General features: G+C 47.4%; 1 protein-coding gene across 1 annotated transcript in view; it reads left to right on the top strand.

Moving 5' to 3' along the window:
• LOC144168154 (arylsulfatase B-like) overlaps positions 1-19,030 on the top strand; it is a 192,754-nt gene that overhangs the window by 162,054 nt on the left and 11,670 nt on the right. The window contains exons 8-9 of the mRNA XM_077697199.1: positions 12,621-12,914; positions 16,745-17,009. Coding sequence (XP_077553325.1) covers positions 12,621-12,914; positions 16,745-17,009 — 559 coding nt within the window. The remainder of the gene's footprint in view (positions 1-12,620; positions 12,915-16,744; positions 17,010-19,030) is intronic.

Below are 19,030 nucleotides of genomic sequence, written 5' to 3' on the forward strand. Positions count from 1 at the left end.
GTTTTATCTCACACGACCGTGTTGTTAAAACACACAAATCAGCATACAGGGGAAGTGTCAGAGGCTCTTTTATATCAAAAAACCTTCCCAAGATCGTCTAAAAGCAGCGATAGAAAGCGCACACCTCTCCCGACAGCTGAGAGGCATTATTCACTTCCAGCGCTTCATGAAAGGTTTGAGATTGGCGACGGTTTTTCCAACTCAGGCCGGTCTTTTCTTTACGCTTTTTTCCCTGCTTCTTCACTGTCCTTCGTTTCTTATGCTTGAGACAATGTCCGCGATTGTTTTACGCGTATGGAGCCCCGCCGGCAGGATGTATGTTTGTTGTTTTTTTTACAGTACGTGTATCACCTTCTCAAGGTATCACATTTTTCAACTTTTGGTGGCTCAACGAACCGACGATGCCCCTGGGCTACGAGGACCCCCGCAGTGGAGTGCAGGAGTGTGGATTAATTCGTACCACCTGGAGATGTTTAGAGCGCCGAAATCCTGACAGCACATAGGCATTTTCGCTTTTCTCCTCCACCGGAAAAGCAGCCAATGCGGCCGGGATCGAACCCACCTTCTTTGGCTCAGCTGCTAAACGTCTTAGTCACACAGCCACCACAGCGGGTCCGTTCAAGCTAGACTCTTCCTGTACATATCATGCATCTATCAGATATTCTCGGCGATACCAAGACACGAAAATTAGAAAGACCAGAATATACTGACGCAAACCCGAAAAGAGAAAAACTCTGAAATGTAGCCTGCCGTTTGACGCTTCACATTCGAAAAAGAAACAAAAACACGCAATTGGCGCAGTTAACACATTAAGCAGCGTGATATCGTTAAGAAAATGATTGGCGGAACGGAACTTTCAAAACCAAAAGCGGAAAAAGAAAAAAAATAGAACATTCACAATTGTGACCTACGAATCTAAAATTACTCATCCTGCCCATCTTCCCACAAAAGGAAGACAAAAATCAAAACCCAAAGAGAGAGCGAGATAGAAAACCAATACTGAAAAACGCCTGCAGAGCAGTTAGGCTACCCCTTCATGGGGGCCGTCACCGTGACGTGGCCTGGACGTCGTCGTGACTGCGTCCTGAGGGCCGCTTCTGGGTTCCGCACATGGGTCCAGGAAGGCTTGCGCCCCCCTCCTCCGCGGCTTCTCCCGGTCGCTGCTTTTCGAGGGCCGCCGCGACCTGCTGGATGGCCTGGAGTTGTAGTCCGTAGTTATAGCTCTTTGTTACAGCCTCCAGCTGCGGTGGGGCCATATTCTTCTCGTTTGCCTCACGTGGGTTCACTTCACAGTTCCACAGAATGTGAGCTGCCGTAGCTCGCTCCTTCGCGCACAACCTACATACCTCACTGTCATACACAGTGGGGCAAATGTACTTGCAAGCACCGGGGTGATCAGGGATCCAGTCTGCAGCTGTCGGTAAAGCACTGCCTCCGCGCGGGTGCTTCCCGGGTGCAGAGGTGGCATAGGTCTCCTATTCAGTCGATACCACTTCACGATATCGTTGTAGTTGATCATCGTATCCTTGCTAATGTCGAACAGTCTCCACAACGGGTCGGCCTGGCTGGCTGCCGCACGGTTGGTGAGTCCTCGCGCTACTGTATTGGCCATCTCGTTGACTCTCGTTCCCCCTGCTCGAGACACGTGGGCCCGTGTGGGCTGGGAAATATTTGATTGATACCGCTGTCGTGTTGTCTTCCATCTTGCGCGGGATGTCCGCCGCTGCCCTGCACACCCTGTTATTGGCATTGTTCCGCCCTGCTCTGCGGGAGTCACACAGCACCATCGTACACGCCGGGTCCGCGATAGCCAGTGCGTTGGCCACCTCCTCTGATTGATGTACCTTCTTAGTATAATTACTCCCGACTATCTTGGTCTCCCCGGTTGATGCCGCAACCACCGGAGTCACGTAGGCTCCGGGGGTGTCTTGATATTTTTCCGCGTCCACGTACACGGCACCGTTGTCGGTAGCGTAGAGGTCTATAAGGGCCTGGGCTCAGGCTAGTCGCCTTTCCTGATTGTGCTCAGGGTTCATGTTTCTGAGCACCGGGCATATGTTAAGTCGGCGGCTGACAGCATCCGGTAACGAGAACCCAAAAAAGAACGATAAAAAAACGTATAAAACTGGTGAACTGGACTCATGATGGCCTACGGCTTGCATCTCCACGAAAATTCATTAGTGTTATTTAAAGGTACTTGTTCCTTGTAATCGCGTACAGTGAACTACGGTTAAGATGAACTTGAAAGGAACATGGTATCTTGTTCGTCTAATCAGCTGTGTGTCATATCGCTTGCCCTCCCAAAAATAACCGGCAACACGCCTTGGTGCGTGCTAATATCTTGCTTCAAGACAGTGTTTGAAGCAGACGGACAGTGGAGGAAAAAATTAAATCTCTTTTTTATTTTTCCCTCCACACGAACGCCAGTGAACTCATGCTCCCCTTGGGGTACAGCATTGGTCAGAAGAGCTGCTATGTTCGGAAGCAGGAAATCTCCATCTGCGGTTTACTTTTCATTTTTTTCTGCTAGCTTTGCACCTCTGCTCTGTAGAGCAGAGCAGCCACGACACGTGCGCCGCCCCTTTTTTATCACGAAAGTGTTTTATGCCTGGGTACACAAACCTCACCGATGTCATATTCGTCACGGAAATGACATCACCAGAAAAAGTTCCAATGTCGCGGCGGCGCTAGGTTTCGGTCCCACGATCATTCTAGCCTCAATAGGAGGTGACAAACACCCTACCGACTGAGCCATGAATTCATGGCCCGAAGGTCGTACTAACGCGCCTTATGTCCTTCCCTCTAAGTTTTCCATTCAGATGGTGCTGCCGTATAGGAGAGGTGAAGCGAAGTAGTACGTCATCACGCTAAGGAGCGCTGATAATGGGCGCCTAGAAGGGGCAGCGTGTAGCAGCCGATGATGCTGTGTTTATGCGTCTGCCGCCTGTGTGGAACGCCACTCAGCTTGTGGAACGCCGCAGCCGCGTTCCACAAGCTGACTTCATCGCAACGCAAGCGTCTGGCGTAGACGCCACGTAGCAGGGCCAATGTGGTCGCACGTTTGCCTAAGTGATCCGCCAGCAGAACGTCGCTCGACAAACACTCTCACAAGACCACTGAAGACCCGCAAATCATGCTCCTTGCACTATCGCGTACTCTGATTTCACCAAACGATTTGATGACCATCCGTTCCGTTTCGTTCGCACGGTTTGCAAGCGCTTGGCGTTTCCATGGAATTAACTCAATGCTCCGGGACGTGCAATAAAGCGTCTAATGTTCATGCGTCTAACGGTGTCCTACTCACGAAATATAAAGAGCAATGTGCAAGTTCATATCATTGAACAATAAATATTCAAATGCTGCTGTGAAGGTACATTTCACCTTCGTGTTTTACTGATTCGTATAACCCGCCGCGGTGGCTCAGTGGCTAAGGCGTTGCGCTGCTGTGCACGAGGTCGCGGGTTTGATTCCCGGCCGCGGCGACCGCTTTTCTGATGCAGACGAAAAGCAGAAACACCCGTGTGTACTAGATTTCGACGCACTGTAAAAATCCCCAAGTGGTCAAAATTAACCCGGAGCCCTCCACTACGGCGCGCCTCATCGCCTGCGTTGCGTCGGCACGTTAAAGCCTACAATCATCATCTTATTCGTATGAACGGAGGATTAACCACTTTTTTCCTATTCTTTTCCGTTGTCTCCATGGCCTGAAAGGTGCTAGAAGTGGTAGCTTTATCCGCGTGTCTTTTTTTCGCTCCCTCCCTTTTTTCGTGGCAAGAATTCGCTTCGCGCCCTCCTGAAACGTTCCGTGTGTACCGAATTATGGGAATGCGAAGCGCATTCCTAGCATGGCACGAAGCGGCCACAACACAAGAAAGTTTTTGAGAAGCACATGAAAATAAAACAGTGCATACCTGTCGTAAAATTTGACACCTGTTTTATTTCTGTAGGATCTATGGAACAGCGAAATCATTTTCCGTATGAATTCCGTACATACGGACAACACGGAAATCATACGGAACGTGATTTTGCGTATTATTGAAGATAGAAATACGAAAACTGTACCAAACGTTTATATTGTGCGAACTCATCAGATATCCTTGTGTGTCGAACTCATATCTACTTTCATTACACTTGGGGGCTTAACACTCCGTTTTAACTCCGTATTCCCATAATTCCGTATATACGGAACGCTTCAGTAGGGGCGCGCTGTGGTTTCCTTTTACTTTTCTTTCCATCTGGTCGCCGGAATTCCCCGCTGCAACCCGAAAAGGCTGCCATGTTTGCAACCCAGAATCGCCAGCAGTGGTGGTTAGCCCAAAAGTTGTTCGTCTTAACCGAACAGTACGTGCAAGGCTGTTCCTCTTAAGCGGATGTTTTTTTTTGCATTGGGTCTCTGGAAACCCAAAAAAACATTCCCACGTTGTTCGGCATAAGCAAGCATTCCTCTTAACCGAGCTCGTCTTAACGGGCGTTCACTGTATATGTACAGTCTCCTACATTTTTAATAATATCACGGAAGAGACGACCGATCACCGTGTCAGCGCCTCATCACGATGTCAGCGGCAAAATAGACGAGAGTACGCGCACACCCATAAAGCCCTAACCTCTGTGAGCATCGTCTGCTACGCTGTTTTGTAGAGGGCGGTATTCCCCCTGCCATTGTACCTGCATGAATTGTTGACAGGGAACAGGGATTTTTTGAAGCAACTGCGCATTTCTATTGCGCGCTTAATGTTTCTCTCGTAGATATTGTCCGGAACGTTCATCAGGAGCGTTCACAATGGTTAGATTCTTTTGGCACCGAGCAAACGGCCTTCGCCTATACAAAAAGCAAGAGGTGGTTCGCTCTAAGGAGAACACCGGAGCAGACGACGCTAACACAGCAGATAGTTCTACGCGCGTGCGCGTACTCTCGCCTTTTTTTGCCGCTGGACTTCCTGATAAGGCGCTTACTTCCCGATCGGTCGCCTCTCCCGAGATATTATTAAAACTTTGGGAGGCTTTGCAATATTGGGAGAATGAAACCAAGGAAACATTAACCAGGCGATAACCCAACATATCTGGCTGCTTGTGACCTAATGAGGCTCTAAAAAGCACCAAGAAGACAGGTGGTGTAAGAATGTAAATTATTCGCAGGTTGTTCTGGAGATTTAGGAAACATTTTCACTCGCTTTTTGCGCCCTGGCATACACAAAACAAAACAAATCTCTTACCTTGATATGGTATCAGCTCAACAATATGTTTCTTCTTTGTGCGCATACCTAATCGTTCTACTTTAGTGGCTCTATTAGTTTAAGGCTGTACTTTAGCTACACAGGAACTACGGAAAATATAAGTCGGCGCACACGACAGCATATTACTCCGCACCAAGTTTTCTAACTCTCAAAAAAGACACCCCTCCAATACTGAGCAGAAAGTGCTCCGTATTTCGACAGCAGTCCTTTTGAGTTTTGTTTTTCTATGTTTGGCAATTCCAATCCCGCCAGTTTGCTCCCTGGTCTGACCAACTCAAGCTACATTCTTTACCGCTACTCGTATGCACTTTCTTGCCTTGACACTGTGGCGTAACTCGTATTTAAGCTGAGTATTTTCAAAACGAAATCTCAAACACTCTTTGAGCAGCTCGAATATACCGGCGCGACATTTATGGCAGTAGCCCGGAATACCTTAGCCAGATATTGCACGTGCACGAGAATCAGCAAGTTCGCACATCGCTGTGAGCAATGCGCAAAAACGAACGGCGCTCTTTTCAATTTCCCTACTTATGCACCGCTGTTATGGCGTCAGTTCAGAGGTAGTTGCCATATTGGCTCTTTCTGCTTAACGCCACAGTTTCTAGAGGTAACACAGTATTAGGTAAATCTAGATATTGTATCAATTTATTTTTCACTGCGCAGATTTGTTGCTTTAAACTTATAAGAACGGCCAAAGAAATGTTCTTCTGTCGCATTTCCTGTACAAACTGCGCCGCTGTGCACTAACCTCGTGTATGCCTAAACCTATACGCAGTGATTCGGCTGTTTTATTGTTTCGAGGGCACGCGGACTCGGTGTGCAGAATGCCGTACTTCGCTCTGAACCAGACCACTCAGAGATTCTTGATTCAAAAACGCCCTACCATCCTGAGCTAACGCTTGCGAGCGTACGAGTTGCCCTTGCCCCAGCTGGCGGAGATCTGGCGTCGGCGGGTGCGCGAAAAAGCGAAGACGGCTCCAGCGAACCTGATTCCGGTGTCTGGTCGCCTGCATTTTTAGCGACTTTAAGGCGCAGAGTGCCCGAGTACCGGCCGAAATTCATATCCGTGCTCATCGCTTCGGGATCTGTGCATTGTGTGAGGAAATGCAAGGAAATGACAGCGGGTAGCAGAGTCCGAAAACCCACAAACAGGCACCAATGCCTCCACCGGACTCACAGCACCGTAAATGGGCGACTTTACTTGCCGGGGGATAAAAAAGAGAAAACTCGCCGGCCCGTAATATCGCCGCCAAAGAAAACGTCCGAAACCGCATCACCGGGGGCCTCTCGGTGAGAGGTGCTCAGCCTTCATCGCGCTAAGCCAAGGTTGAGTTCAGAGGAAACGGCACCAACGCGATTATGCGCGTTTTTTTTTTCCTCTCACGTAGGTGCTGTGATACTGAACTCATCCTGAACCTTTCCTATTCAGGATACTGAACTCTTCCTGATACTGAACTTTAAGAACTCTTCCGGCAGGAGATGCCTGGCACAATATACCTCATCCCAGAAATATATTTCAAATCGTCGGTGATAAGTGTTTCTGGGTCCCCATGAAAACAAGGTTCTTCTTCTGTCGGTCCTATGTCAGTGAAGCGGTTCGATATGAGTGTTTTGGAAAAAGAGATGCGTTCTTGTGTACTTCAAGAACCACTAATTACCAAGGAATTACTAGCCTCACTGCGTTATCTGCACTGCTAATAACCATTATATCTCGTCTCGGAGCACTTCAAGCAGCGACCTGTATTCGTTTGGGGCTTTTAAACGCGTCGGTTTGTTCCTAAAGCTATTAGGGGTGAATTCCCTTAGGGGTTCAGGCTGTCGGCGTCACCTGTCGTCTTCATCGTTTCATGTAGTCACGGAACAAAACATCAGGACACTTGTTTTCAAACGCCTCGCACTAGAACGTAATGCGCACTAAAATGACACACCGGGACATGGTTTTGCAACGCCTCGCACTAGAAATTCTATTCTCCGTGGGCATAAACACGTTTTAAAAGAACATACCTGGACCTTAGTTTTCAACGCCTCGCGCTAGAACGCTTCGGCTTCAAAGACACTACCCTTTAGAAGCGAAGCTCTATACGTTACCCTTCACCCCCCCCACACACACACACTTTTTCACCACCGTCGCAAAAACGCCAAGGCACCAAGAACACACTTTATGCTGCATGCGCCAACTTTCCTCAGGTTTTACGTTAGCGTAGATAGCCCGGGATTTTCACTGATGCATTAGGTTCAGCAGTGTATCCACCATCTTGTTTAAAGGAACACTGAAGTGAATTTGTCAAGCTCCCGTTTTTGCTTTCACTGCGTAGACTGGCTCAGATTAGCACACTTTTCATCGTTTATCCGGTTGACAAATCGGTAATTATTTTACAAAGCGCGAAAGAAGAAAAACTACCATGTGCGGTTTGCGGCGGCCGCCACAACTAAGCCTGTGACGTTGGGACATGGAGGAAAAAAAAGCTTAGGAGAGGCCCCCAGCTATCCCCGCGCATTGGCAAAAGTGTGGAGGAAGTCACGTGCTTTCGGCGGCCATTGGAAGTCGCGTTAGCAACGGCGTCCTAGCAACAGCCCGCCCGCCGTTCGCCAGTCATGGAGGAAAGGCAGCGCCTGCCTTGTCGTCCGATTGCGAAGATTGCTGCATCGCTTTCCTGCGCTGTGGTCTTGCGGAACTCGAAAAGGATGCTGCGAGTTGCGACAGCTGCGCCGATGTGAATATGTAATTTAATTTCTACTTGCAAGTGCACCTTGTACCGCGTCAAGCTTTTGCTCCGGTCGCGATCACGACGCGCCTATTGAAGTGCAGATATCGTGAACGCGCCGTCCCGTCGTACGCGCGGACACCCGTCAGGTAGATTTTCGGGAAGTGATACACGGTGTGCAGTACGTAGGCAGCTGGCAACCGATCGAACGATTCGCAACTCAATTTTTTGGTTATCGCCGCTGCAATACATAGTTTGCTAGGCCGGCAATGCGCGGCAGCGCCTTTGCAACTGTTACAAGGTAGATTCCCAGTTGATATAATTCCATCGTCCTATTACCTTAGTAGGTGTCCGTCTGTTGACTGGAAGAGTGCTGAAACTGGAATGTGGATCTTTTTGTGGTCTCGCTCTGGATTTCGCTTTTCAACGCTTCATACTGCGAGGTTAGTGTATGAATTAACGTTTTCAACTGATATCACCTTGAGTTTATTGACACTGAGACAAGTTGAAACTTGGCGAGAAAAAGTTTATTGACGCCACCCACCCTCTCATTTTTTTTTACTGAATAAAACGTTTTGCTTCCTCCTCCTCCTCTTCCTTCGCAAAAAATTCTATCGAAGGCACGCGAACAACGGTAAAAACATTCCACAATTTCTTAGCGTGAAATCTGCATGAAGTACTGCTTACCTATATATATAGAACGGCCGTTTAATTGACTAGTCATCTCTGGGATTGCCAGTGAAACTGCAACGCAAACTTGGGCACTTTCCAGTCCGGTAGCCGCACGGCGTTCGCCCACTGTTTGCGGCGTTCTCCGTCGCTTGGGAACCTATAAACGGCGGCGATTGCAAACAAAGGATGAATGCACACCAATGTACAGCAATACTTGTCAGCGGAATGATGCACTAACCGGTGGAAAGTGACGCCCAATTCCTTGGGTACCGGTCGCGACTTGCAGCCTGGCACCGAGCATTGCGGCATTGTTAGAGCGAGCCGCTTCGCAAACCTGCTGCGGCCACACTGAAGACGTGTAACAGTGTAACCGCGCGTTTAGGTTCACGGTCACGCACTGCAAAACGGCCTTCTACCTGCCTATCAGCTGATTTCCGCCGGCTCGGCGCTTGCAGATGCAGACGACAAGAGAGGCGATACAGGACGGAGGAGGCGGAGAAGGTGCACCGAGAGAGAGAGGCAAAAAGAGTCCGCCAATGGCATGGAGGGCCAATGGTCCGCCATTCGACTTACAGAAATGGCGTTTCCGGCTGCGCTGGGTGTGACGTCAGGGCCTCTCCTAAGCTTTTCTTTCCTCCAGGGGGGTAAAGCGAGCTCCGACACCGTACTAATCGTGGGCGCTGACATGATACAATTTTCATGGTTGCCAGATCAATTGTATTCAGTCTTCTAAAAAGTTGTTCCGTAATTATTTGACTAAAACAAAAAACTGAAGCAAAATAGTTACAAATAATCGCTTCAGTAATTAAAACTAGCTTTATAAAAAACTTCTAGTGTAACTAATCTCTTATTAGCGGAGAAAGAGTAAGTGTGTAGTTCAGTTTTGGTTTCGATTTTCTTTAAGTGTGCTAGGAAGTGGCGAGGCCCTTGCGCCTGACTGCGTAGTGTGTGTGCAGTCTTCAGCTCAGATCTGCATGCGTGCAAAACGTGTACAACTGGTACAACTTGGATGCACGCGCTGAGAAAGTGCCTCCCCGGGCGCTTGCGAGGCTGTCATTCTTTCTTCACGTTAAGCACCCTATCTATCGACGCCGGAACAGCGATTCTGATCTGACCTTGACTACCGCAAGTTCACTACAGGCTACGGAGTGGCAGCCGGCGATCGTTCCCGTTGGAAGAGAAATAAAAGGAGCTTTTATAATCGTTCAGTTCCAGTTGTTTTATTCATGGAACTTCTTACAGCTCTTCGTGCTTCGAACTTTCGCGCAAACGTTCGTGAAGGTAGAACGAAAAAATAGGTAACGAAATGCGGTTTCTTTTTTAATCAGTCAATGTTCTCTCCTCACGCGCTCTGTGCGGTAAATTAATGCCCATTCAAGACTGCGCATTCAGCCCCGCAAACTTTCCCTTTGAAGTGGTGGAAAGCAGCTAGAACTTGACGAATACAGACAGAAAAGAAAACGGGACACGCCGCGGACTGTATTTCGCATACTCCCTTGGCATGCATTCTTCCACTCCATTGGCCTGCGATCGACCGCGCTCTTTCGTTCCTGTGCTTCAAAGCGCCGCGACTCACCGGCAATATCAGCGTTGGCCCATGCGATGTCTTTTTCGTGTGTCAATAAAGGTTTTACATTGAGCTAAAGCCACAGTCAGTTCACTACACTTCGTTTGAAAAGCATTGAGCGACTCGCAAAAGTCACAGAATGGCAGATAAAGCGGCACAGCGCAAAATGCACGGAGATCATACGGAGATTCATTTCTGTGCACCCAGTACGGATCAGCTGACTCCTTGGCGTCCTCGCGCATGCGATCAGTCGCATTCGAGCTTGCGCGCAAGTGTTGCGTGAGCGTTGCCACATCTTGCTCAAATAGTCTCAGTACATACAAGTCGCACGTACGCTAAACCAAAAACACGTCGGTTACCTACCCACAGGAGATAAACTACGCAATGCTGTTGACGCCGCCTACACAAAATCCGCCTGGCCGGCCTGGCCAGCGGTCCGCCATGTTACAATTTCTCCCGGCATGCTTCGCTAGCCGGACGCGGAAACGCCACAGTAGCACGTTGCCAGATTACAACCCATCGCTTTCGTCGTTTTTAGTAAGCAAAAGCTCAGCTGGCAACCTTCAAATCGTTGTATCATGTCTGCCACCATGTGTCGTACGGTTCCAATGCATTGGCTCAGCGGCGCGCTTTCCCTCTAGAGTATATTATCTCTATGCTTTCCTCCATGCGTTGGGAGGAGGGGGCACCGTGATTGGAAGATGCCCAAAGTTAGCAATTAAACAAGTTTCGGTTTCGGTTTCGGTTCTGTAAAACACAACCAATGGCGTTGTTGGATGGGCATTCTCAATATCTCAGTAATCATCGTACCGCGCTTCGGCCATGTTGTCGGCTGTAAAATGCATAAGATAAGCCTCCCAGGACGGCTTGGAATTGTAGCAATTGCTAGCCGAGCCCTACGCATTGCATGAACGCCCTCCGCGTCCCCGCAGACGCTCAAATGCCATGCGCTTTTCCCCTATATTTGGAGCTTGCCTCACTCATGCCTGTATCGTAAAAAGCGTGTTCGCACCAGCCCAAGGGTCTGTTGATTCTGGCCTGTGCCCACTGCCCGCAAGCAGTCGGTGCGTATGGCAACAGCACGCCAACGAGAACTCGCCAGCGCGCCAGTGCCAGCCTGCGCGCGTTCTGTGAACTAGTTCGCGGAGCAATGAACGTTGCGGCCCCCTAAAAAAGGTGAACTCAGTATAGAAAACATCGGCGGAAAACAAAAAAGGTAATTTATAAAAAAAAACAGCATGTACCTGCGGGGATTTCAACTTGTGACTTGCAAAACACTTGCGCTGACATACCTAGCGCTCCAAACCACTCGGCCACAGGCGAGCGCGACTGACCTTGGAAATATAAGGTATATAATGTATAACCAGTTTACACTTTTATTTAGTTTTAGCATTCCAAGCAGCTTAGGTGGCTATTTGTTGTTTTGCGCTCGTGCAGTAAGCATCCCCCAAGTTTCCACAATATCTCACGTCTAGCAATTCGATTTCTTAGACGGAAAAGTGTTCACAGATGCGTAGTCGTGCTGCTGACCGCTGTGCTTGTTCGCCCAGCGCAAAAAAGTGCTTTCCGCACCCTAGTTTTACGCTGTACGGTAAAAATATCAGTTGATTTTATTTCCTTAGTACCTATATTGACTTCGCTGACTCTTCTCCCGCTTTCAAGAGGCCTTATATTTTCCTACTGGTGTACCAGTCAGCGAAGCGTCGCATGTGCGCTTGTGCAGCGCTTGTGTGAAGCGACCTTGACTTGGAGCTAGATACAGTGTACAAACTAACCAAGTAAAGAAAGGCACATTCTTCCATTCACAAACGTGTCCTGGCTTCGTTTCAAATGAGCGAACGAATTGCGACGACCCGTCGGCGGCCGGCGGACGAAACGCTGGGCCGACTGACTCTGTCTGAAGGCCGGGGAGCCGTGCAGTAGCGCAGCCAATTGCGAGCTCGGCTCCTCCCGACGTCACACGAAAACGCCACAGAAAACGGACGAGCGTAAAGAGAGGACGACAGCATTTTCGAATTAATTTTTCTACTTAATAAAATCGTGTAAACGAGCCCAGAGTGGTCGAAACATGGCCTTGGGACTCCGGACTACAATTTGCGCTAGTAATCCCGCCATGTTTGCATATCACTTCAGTGTCCCTTTAAAAGCCGCATTCAAAAACAATCGCCATTTGCGTGCTGTTTAGTTTGCCAACCACAATGTAACAGCAAATGTTGCCTTCAAAGTATGTTATAAATCAATTGAAAATTTCTTCATCTACCATTCTCTACTGCCACTAAAGAAGTACTCCGTGAAGATTTTGGACAATTTCATTTTTGATTGCAATGGTGTTTGCCAGGTGACTGTGCATGTAGAGCTTTTGATGCCTTACAAAGCATTCAATTTTGCTTTAAAAGAAAGTTTCGTATACATTGAGTGTGTGTTTTTTTTTGCTTGGCACAGCAATGACCGATGTAATGGACGAGTCTGTGGGCGCCGTTATCAAAGCACTACAAGATGAAGGAGTGCTGAATAACTCAATCGTCGTGTTTATTAGTGACAACGGGGGCACGTCTATTGGCCCTCACTCAACTCGAAGCTTCAACTGGCCCCTTCGTGGCACCAAGCTCTCCCTCTGGGAAGGCGGCTGCCGCGTACCCGGCTTCTTGTGGTCACCTCTGCTCGTCAAGCAGGGACGAGTGTCTCAGCAACTGATGCACATCACCGATTGGCTCCCCACACTGTACAGAGCTGCAGGTAACGTGCGTGTTCAGTCAACGCCCTCTCGTTGCCTTTCCACCGCTGTAGCCTTAGCGTGTGCTCCTGTCTTAGCCTGTCAGCTAAAGTCACTGGAACTAGATCCATCTGACCTTCCCCTAATTCCTATCGTGTGGATCCCTGGCCATGCCGGCCTTCCTGTCAATGAGCCCACCAACACGCTCTCCCCATAAAGGACCCAAAGGGCGACTGAAAAAGGCGTAAGACAGATACGGGGTGATTCGGAGACATCAGGTTCCAGCATTCCACCCCACGAACGTCACAAATATACACTCACACTCGCCAACTACCACTCACAAAGAAAATCATTATCCCCGCCCAATCAGTCCCTATCACGCGCCGACACCATGTCATGGATACAGCTTCAGACGCACATGCTCCCAAACTTACACCACAATCACCTCTTATTTCCCAAGCATTACCCTAGGAACTGCCCGGCTTGCAATAACCGCATTACCACCCTCTACCACTCTGTACAGAAGTGCCCACGACCACCGGGCGGGCTCACCTGTATACGCATCTCCACCCTCCTCTCTTGAGAGGGAGTCTGATCTGTCCAACACTGCCCCGCAAGACTATCAACGGCTGATCTAGTGGGCCCGGCGCACAGCATCTGCCATTAGAGTCCTGAACAGAAGACCCCACTCATTGATGCTGCTCTTCCACAAGCACATGAGTGCAGTAAACGTTTTCCCCACCACCACCAAGGAAAGTATCGACATCAGCGGGCAGAAGGCGTGCAACATTGAGGTGTTGTTGCCAAATTCGGTACGGTGCACCAGGCTCCTCGTCTGCTTCAAATAGAAGTCACCGCTCGCGTGTGGGCGAACGTTTTTACTGTTGGCGAAGTACCCCCTGTACTGTTTTGGAATTTTAATTACAAAACAGTATTTCTCTTTGCACAGTAACGATATTAACGTCAAGGAGAATCACACGATTTCGCTGACTTGTCATAGTTGGTTGCTCTCTTTAGAATATTAATCGCACTGTTTGGGTGAATATTATCTTCATCACAAGTGGCTCATTTTACCGAATGCTGCCAAGAATTGTTGTCCCACCTCTTTTATAAGGCACACCTTTTAACATGCATTGCTGCGTACGGCGCTTGTCAGCGAACATCTACTTCATGAGTACTCGGCAGCGTAGTCGGGATTACTTCCGAAGATATCGGGTGCATACCAGGGAACAACTTGGCTATGCGTATGCCCCAGTTGCGTAAACAGAATTTCTTTTAGGTCTCCGGGGGTGGGGGATGGAAAGGGGCTCACAAAATGCGAAAAGGTCGGAGGGTAAATGTAGACATTTAAATTAAAAATCAATTTTAGTGTTGAAAACCTTAAACAACCTTTTATCCGTCAAAGGCAGCCCTTAGGAGCATCAAGTGAAGCTATAAAACCTGGACTTTTCGCACACCCTTTCAAAAATTGATTATAGGGAACACAGGAGGAGGACCATTCGCGAATGGAGCGTAAGCACGGTTCGTTTACCCTGCAGCGCAGCTTCTTTGAGCTCAATTATATAAGATATAAATAGTAAACAAAGTTGTATCCGCAGTAGTCCAATAAGCGTTCAGTCTTGAGATTTGCCCAGCGACGGTTTTGTAAGCTGGTTGTGAGATGCAGTTGCCTCTAGTCAAGGCGAGATCACAAGTTTAGCGCGGCAACCCAAGTGATTACGAACGTGTCAAATCTAGATAGAAATAGCCTTCCTTTCTTCTCTATCATGCAATGTTGCTATTTTTCTTGCTACAAATGCCTCTCATTTTTTTGTGACACGTGATAGCACGCTATGCCATTGCTCCACTAATCAGCGACGGTCCCTTCTGCGCCCCGAAGAAGACTGGCCTAAACTGCGTAATCAACTCCCTACAGTGGAGGTAGCCTTTCCGAGTTTGTACAATACAACCCTCCGGTTTAGTCCGTAACACGAGCCTAGGTCCAACGCTAGGCAAATCCACAAAGAAACAACTTTAAGTGCGTACTTCACACAGGATGGTATCTCCTGTGGGGACCCGTTTGCCCTGTCGAATTCTTCGCTTACATATCTATCGTCGCTTCGCAGTCGCCTTGCGCCTTCGAATAAAATAAAGTGTCTTTCCAGCCAAAAGCACAGCAACACGGCATTATGTTATCTTTTGAATGACGTTCTAGTACGTAAAGTAATAAAATGAAATACGCATGAAAGCGATGATGCAATCTGTTTGCCGCACGATCCCAGCCACCGCTCACGGAGAGAACCTAGCAATTATGTATACCGAATGTGATAGCCGCGCACCACATGGCCGAAGCGGACCAATGAATGGAGAAAAAAAAGACGACGCTTCTCGATTTCCAGGAAATTTACTGTCACCTGCTTTGAAGTGCGGAAGCTCTTAGAGATAATTTAAATTGTTTTTCCCGCATTGCAAAGGTGGCCCTTTTGGTGTCTGGGTGTCAAGCCTTCGGAGTGTCAAGCCTTAGTCTTCTGTATATTTTCTGCACAAAACAATTTTGCCCCAAACGGCCAACCAAGCCCAACCATGTCCAGCTACTCGTGCTACTCTCACCCAATTGTTAATCTTCTCGGTGCTTCACTCACGTGTGCAGTTACTATTGAAGCGACGCGTGGGGTAAAACAGGAATGCAGGTGCAACGTACTCCATCGCCGCGTTTTGTTGTCTGTAGCTTGCTAGAGCGCCGCTACTACGGCGATGTCGATCATCGATTCCCTTGGAAGCCTAGCTAAAGACGCTCTCGATTACTTAAGGTTCGAATAGTACGTTTATTTTGCGGCCCCTAATGGCGCGAGAACAAAACAGGTTTTCCTTGCACTCCCATTGAGTAGTGGGTGGCGCGTTTGGCACTGAAAAAATACAGATGTCGGTCAAGCTTTAACGTTGACGTCAGGGCGAGCTCTAGGTTCCGTGTTAAAGACCACTGGATGGACTACCAAACTAGGCGTCCCTACTGTTCGCATTAAATTCAAGTGATGCAACAACCAATACAATGCAGGCAACGTTGGTTTAATGTTGAGCATTCTGATTGACTTTGCTTGCAAAGTAAAAAGCCGACTACTAGAAGCGTAAGTTTATTTCGAACCGGTAGATTATTCGCCGGCAATATCCTGTATAAAGAAGGTACACTTCGCACCGGCCAGTGCACTTATTCGAGATTTCAGCGTTCACACAGACGTTAAAGAAAACCGTATAGACGTTCTTCTGAGAGTTGCTTGGAGGCACATGCAGTGCAATACAATTTCAAATAAGCAGCTGTCCTCTGTCTCCTGCAGTCTGCAATTGGTACCTACTACAAGGATTTAATCAAGTAGACATTCACGGCGACTCAAATAAACTGTAGTGATTGTTTTTGAAGCAGCCCTACTCAACAATGAAAATAATTCCTCTCCTTCATTACAGAACTCTGTGACAAGGGCAAACCCTGAAATATCTTTCTAACGCAGGCAAAATTATTGCTTACTTGTATTTTAGAATAGATATAATTTTCAAATTTGGTCTGAGTCATTGCGCTGCCGAACTTAACAATGCCATTTTACTCATTTGTCTAGTGTCTATGCATACTGACCTGTATCCTGTGTCTAGCTCTACGTAGAATTAAGCGGGACATGTAGAAACCTGTTCGCGGAAAATGTATATTTAAGTAATATAATAATATTCACAAAACAGTTCAGTCAGAGAAGAATAATTTCTTTCTTTACGCAGACTTAGATTTGCTGTACGCAGATGTGTACAACAAAATAAATGTCTGCAAAACAAATGCGTCTCCTTACTCTTGTTCGAAATTCGCCTTGCTTTCTGTGGTGTTTATATGTAGGTGGAAACCCGGACCTGCTTCATGTGGATGGTATTGACATGTGGCGGCAACTTTCACTAGACTTGCCATCGCCACGAACCGAGATATTGTACAACATTGACCCCTGCGATAACACTTCCGCTCTTCGCTACCACAACCACAAGCTTGTGTTGGGAAGTGTTCGAAATGGCATGTTCGATGATCGCATCAGGACCACGGGCGGGTCGCGGCCTCAAGACGATGTGGACGACCTTACGGCCAACTCGAAGGTTGTGCAAGCGCTCAGGTATACCAATGAATATTTTGCTACACTGCAGTTCTGCGCGTCATGACAGGCCTGTTCCACATTTGTTTCCGCCACCCAGCGCTTTACATTGATATAAACAGTTCTAATGTTTGAAACATCTGCTTCTTGCCGTCCACAAGCTCATTATTTCTTGGGGAGTCTGCGCGCCGCACCAGTATCTGAGCTGAGTGGGGTCGGGAAAAAACACTTCTCCTAGACGGTATGAATACTGAAGAGATTTTATTTCTAGACGTCACGGTTGCCAAGAGCCAATCATTCGGTAAAACAAACGCAAGCAGCCAATAAAAAACTTTCGAACCTTTCCAATCTACTTCGCAATTAATAAAATTAAAGCAATTTATAGTTACAATACACGGCATGTGTCGAAGAAAACTAGCCCACATTATAGAAATCATTTACTTGCATGATTTGAAGATTGTAGCGTAAGAAAGTAAGAGATGGTAGAGACAGGATGGTCTCCACCATCGTTGTATAGTTTGCGCTCAATTTTTCAAAGCCGGAATACCGACTACGCCCACCGGTGACGCTACTACATGTACAGGCAGCAACGTTTGCTTCCTGAAACATTACCTTCAGGATGTATTGTCTTGTTTCTTAACCTTCATTACTCACTCCACGCGACATTGCTGCACTTCAGCACACAATTGACATTTTTAATATATTACGTGGTTCCAGGCTAAAAACGTTTTGTTATATATAGCATAGAGCTAACAAATTTACCAAAGGTTTGTTGTTTCAAATTGCTGAAGGTTGCTATTTCTGGTCATGATCCAAACAACAGAAATTATCTAGAGAAAACGTTGCGAACCAGAAACCGCTTACCCAGAAGGTACTTTTTATTCGAATCATATTAGTGACATTTCTGAAATGCCCAGGTAGAACTTCCCTGAATGCAACTACACTTTATTTTAAAAACGCCGCATTTGTCGGGAAGCGAATACCTCGTTTTGATGAAGTTTGGTCAGTTCGTTCCCACAAAGAATACTGGGAGCAGGCAATGCCACATTGTTGTGAACAAAATACAAAACAAAAATAGTGACAACACACTAAAATGCAGGGAAGTATCCTTACATCAAGATATGTGAGGAACCAAAAAGAATAAATAACAGGCAGCTCTATTGCGATGCACATTGAGAGAACGAACAATATAACAGTGCGCCAGCAATAAAGTGGAAATGACAAAAGCAAAAACCTAAGGCAAATGTATCCTTAAAAGATTAAAAAGGCTAAACCTTCACTCCGAAATTCCTTCCGCATGCAGAAACGTAAACCCCGGTCACCGATAAGAAAATCTGAGTTACAGTGTGCCCGGTCATTCTTCAAAAAATGGCCTACACATATTTGCAATAGTTTATTGTCCTGCCATGGTGGTTCATGGGCGATGACGTTGTGCTTCTAAGTAAAGGATGCCGGTTCGTGCTCATTTCGCTGTTGAAATCCACCCCCCCAGGAGATCTAAATTAATCTGGAGCACTCCACTACGTGGCCCCGCATAATCCAGGTCTGGCTTCGGCGCAGCACACTTCGCCATGAGTCAATCAATCAATCAGTTGTTCTTTGACAACGTTCTACGTGTTTATTCTACGCGTGCTTCATTTCAATCGTTTATTTCTCAAGGAGGTGCCTTGGAAAATAAAACTTTAGGTTCACAGACATAATAAAGTAATCCCTTATTCTAACGAAGACAAAGTATTTCTGTAAGGGAAATCAATTTAAATCAAAACCATTAAAGAACTGAGCTGATCCCGCCAGAATTGTCACAACAGTTTCAGACGCAAAAACGTACAGCAGCGGCGGCATCCTGCTTCGACACAGCAGAATGCCAACGGGTGGCGTTGTCTTGAATAAAAAGTCGTGCACTCCCTATTGATCTCTGGTACGTCTACCTGCTATTTCGGAGGCCAGCTTGTCATACACGTGTTGCGATGTTATCGCTTGTGACAGTTGGCTTTCGAATTGAAACACGTGCGCGTACACTCAGCTCAAAAATGTGTTGTTTG

The sequence above is a fragment of the Haemaphysalis longicornis genome, unplaced genomic scaffold (assembly GCF_048455015.1).
Source record: "Haemaphysalis longicornis isolate Haplotype H1 unplaced genomic scaffold, Haemaphysalis longicornis Haplotype H1 scaffold_2, whole genome shotgun sequence".
Classification (NCBI taxonomy): domain Eukaryota; kingdom Metazoa; phylum Arthropoda; class Arachnida; order Ixodida; family Ixodidae; genus Haemaphysalis; species Haemaphysalis longicornis.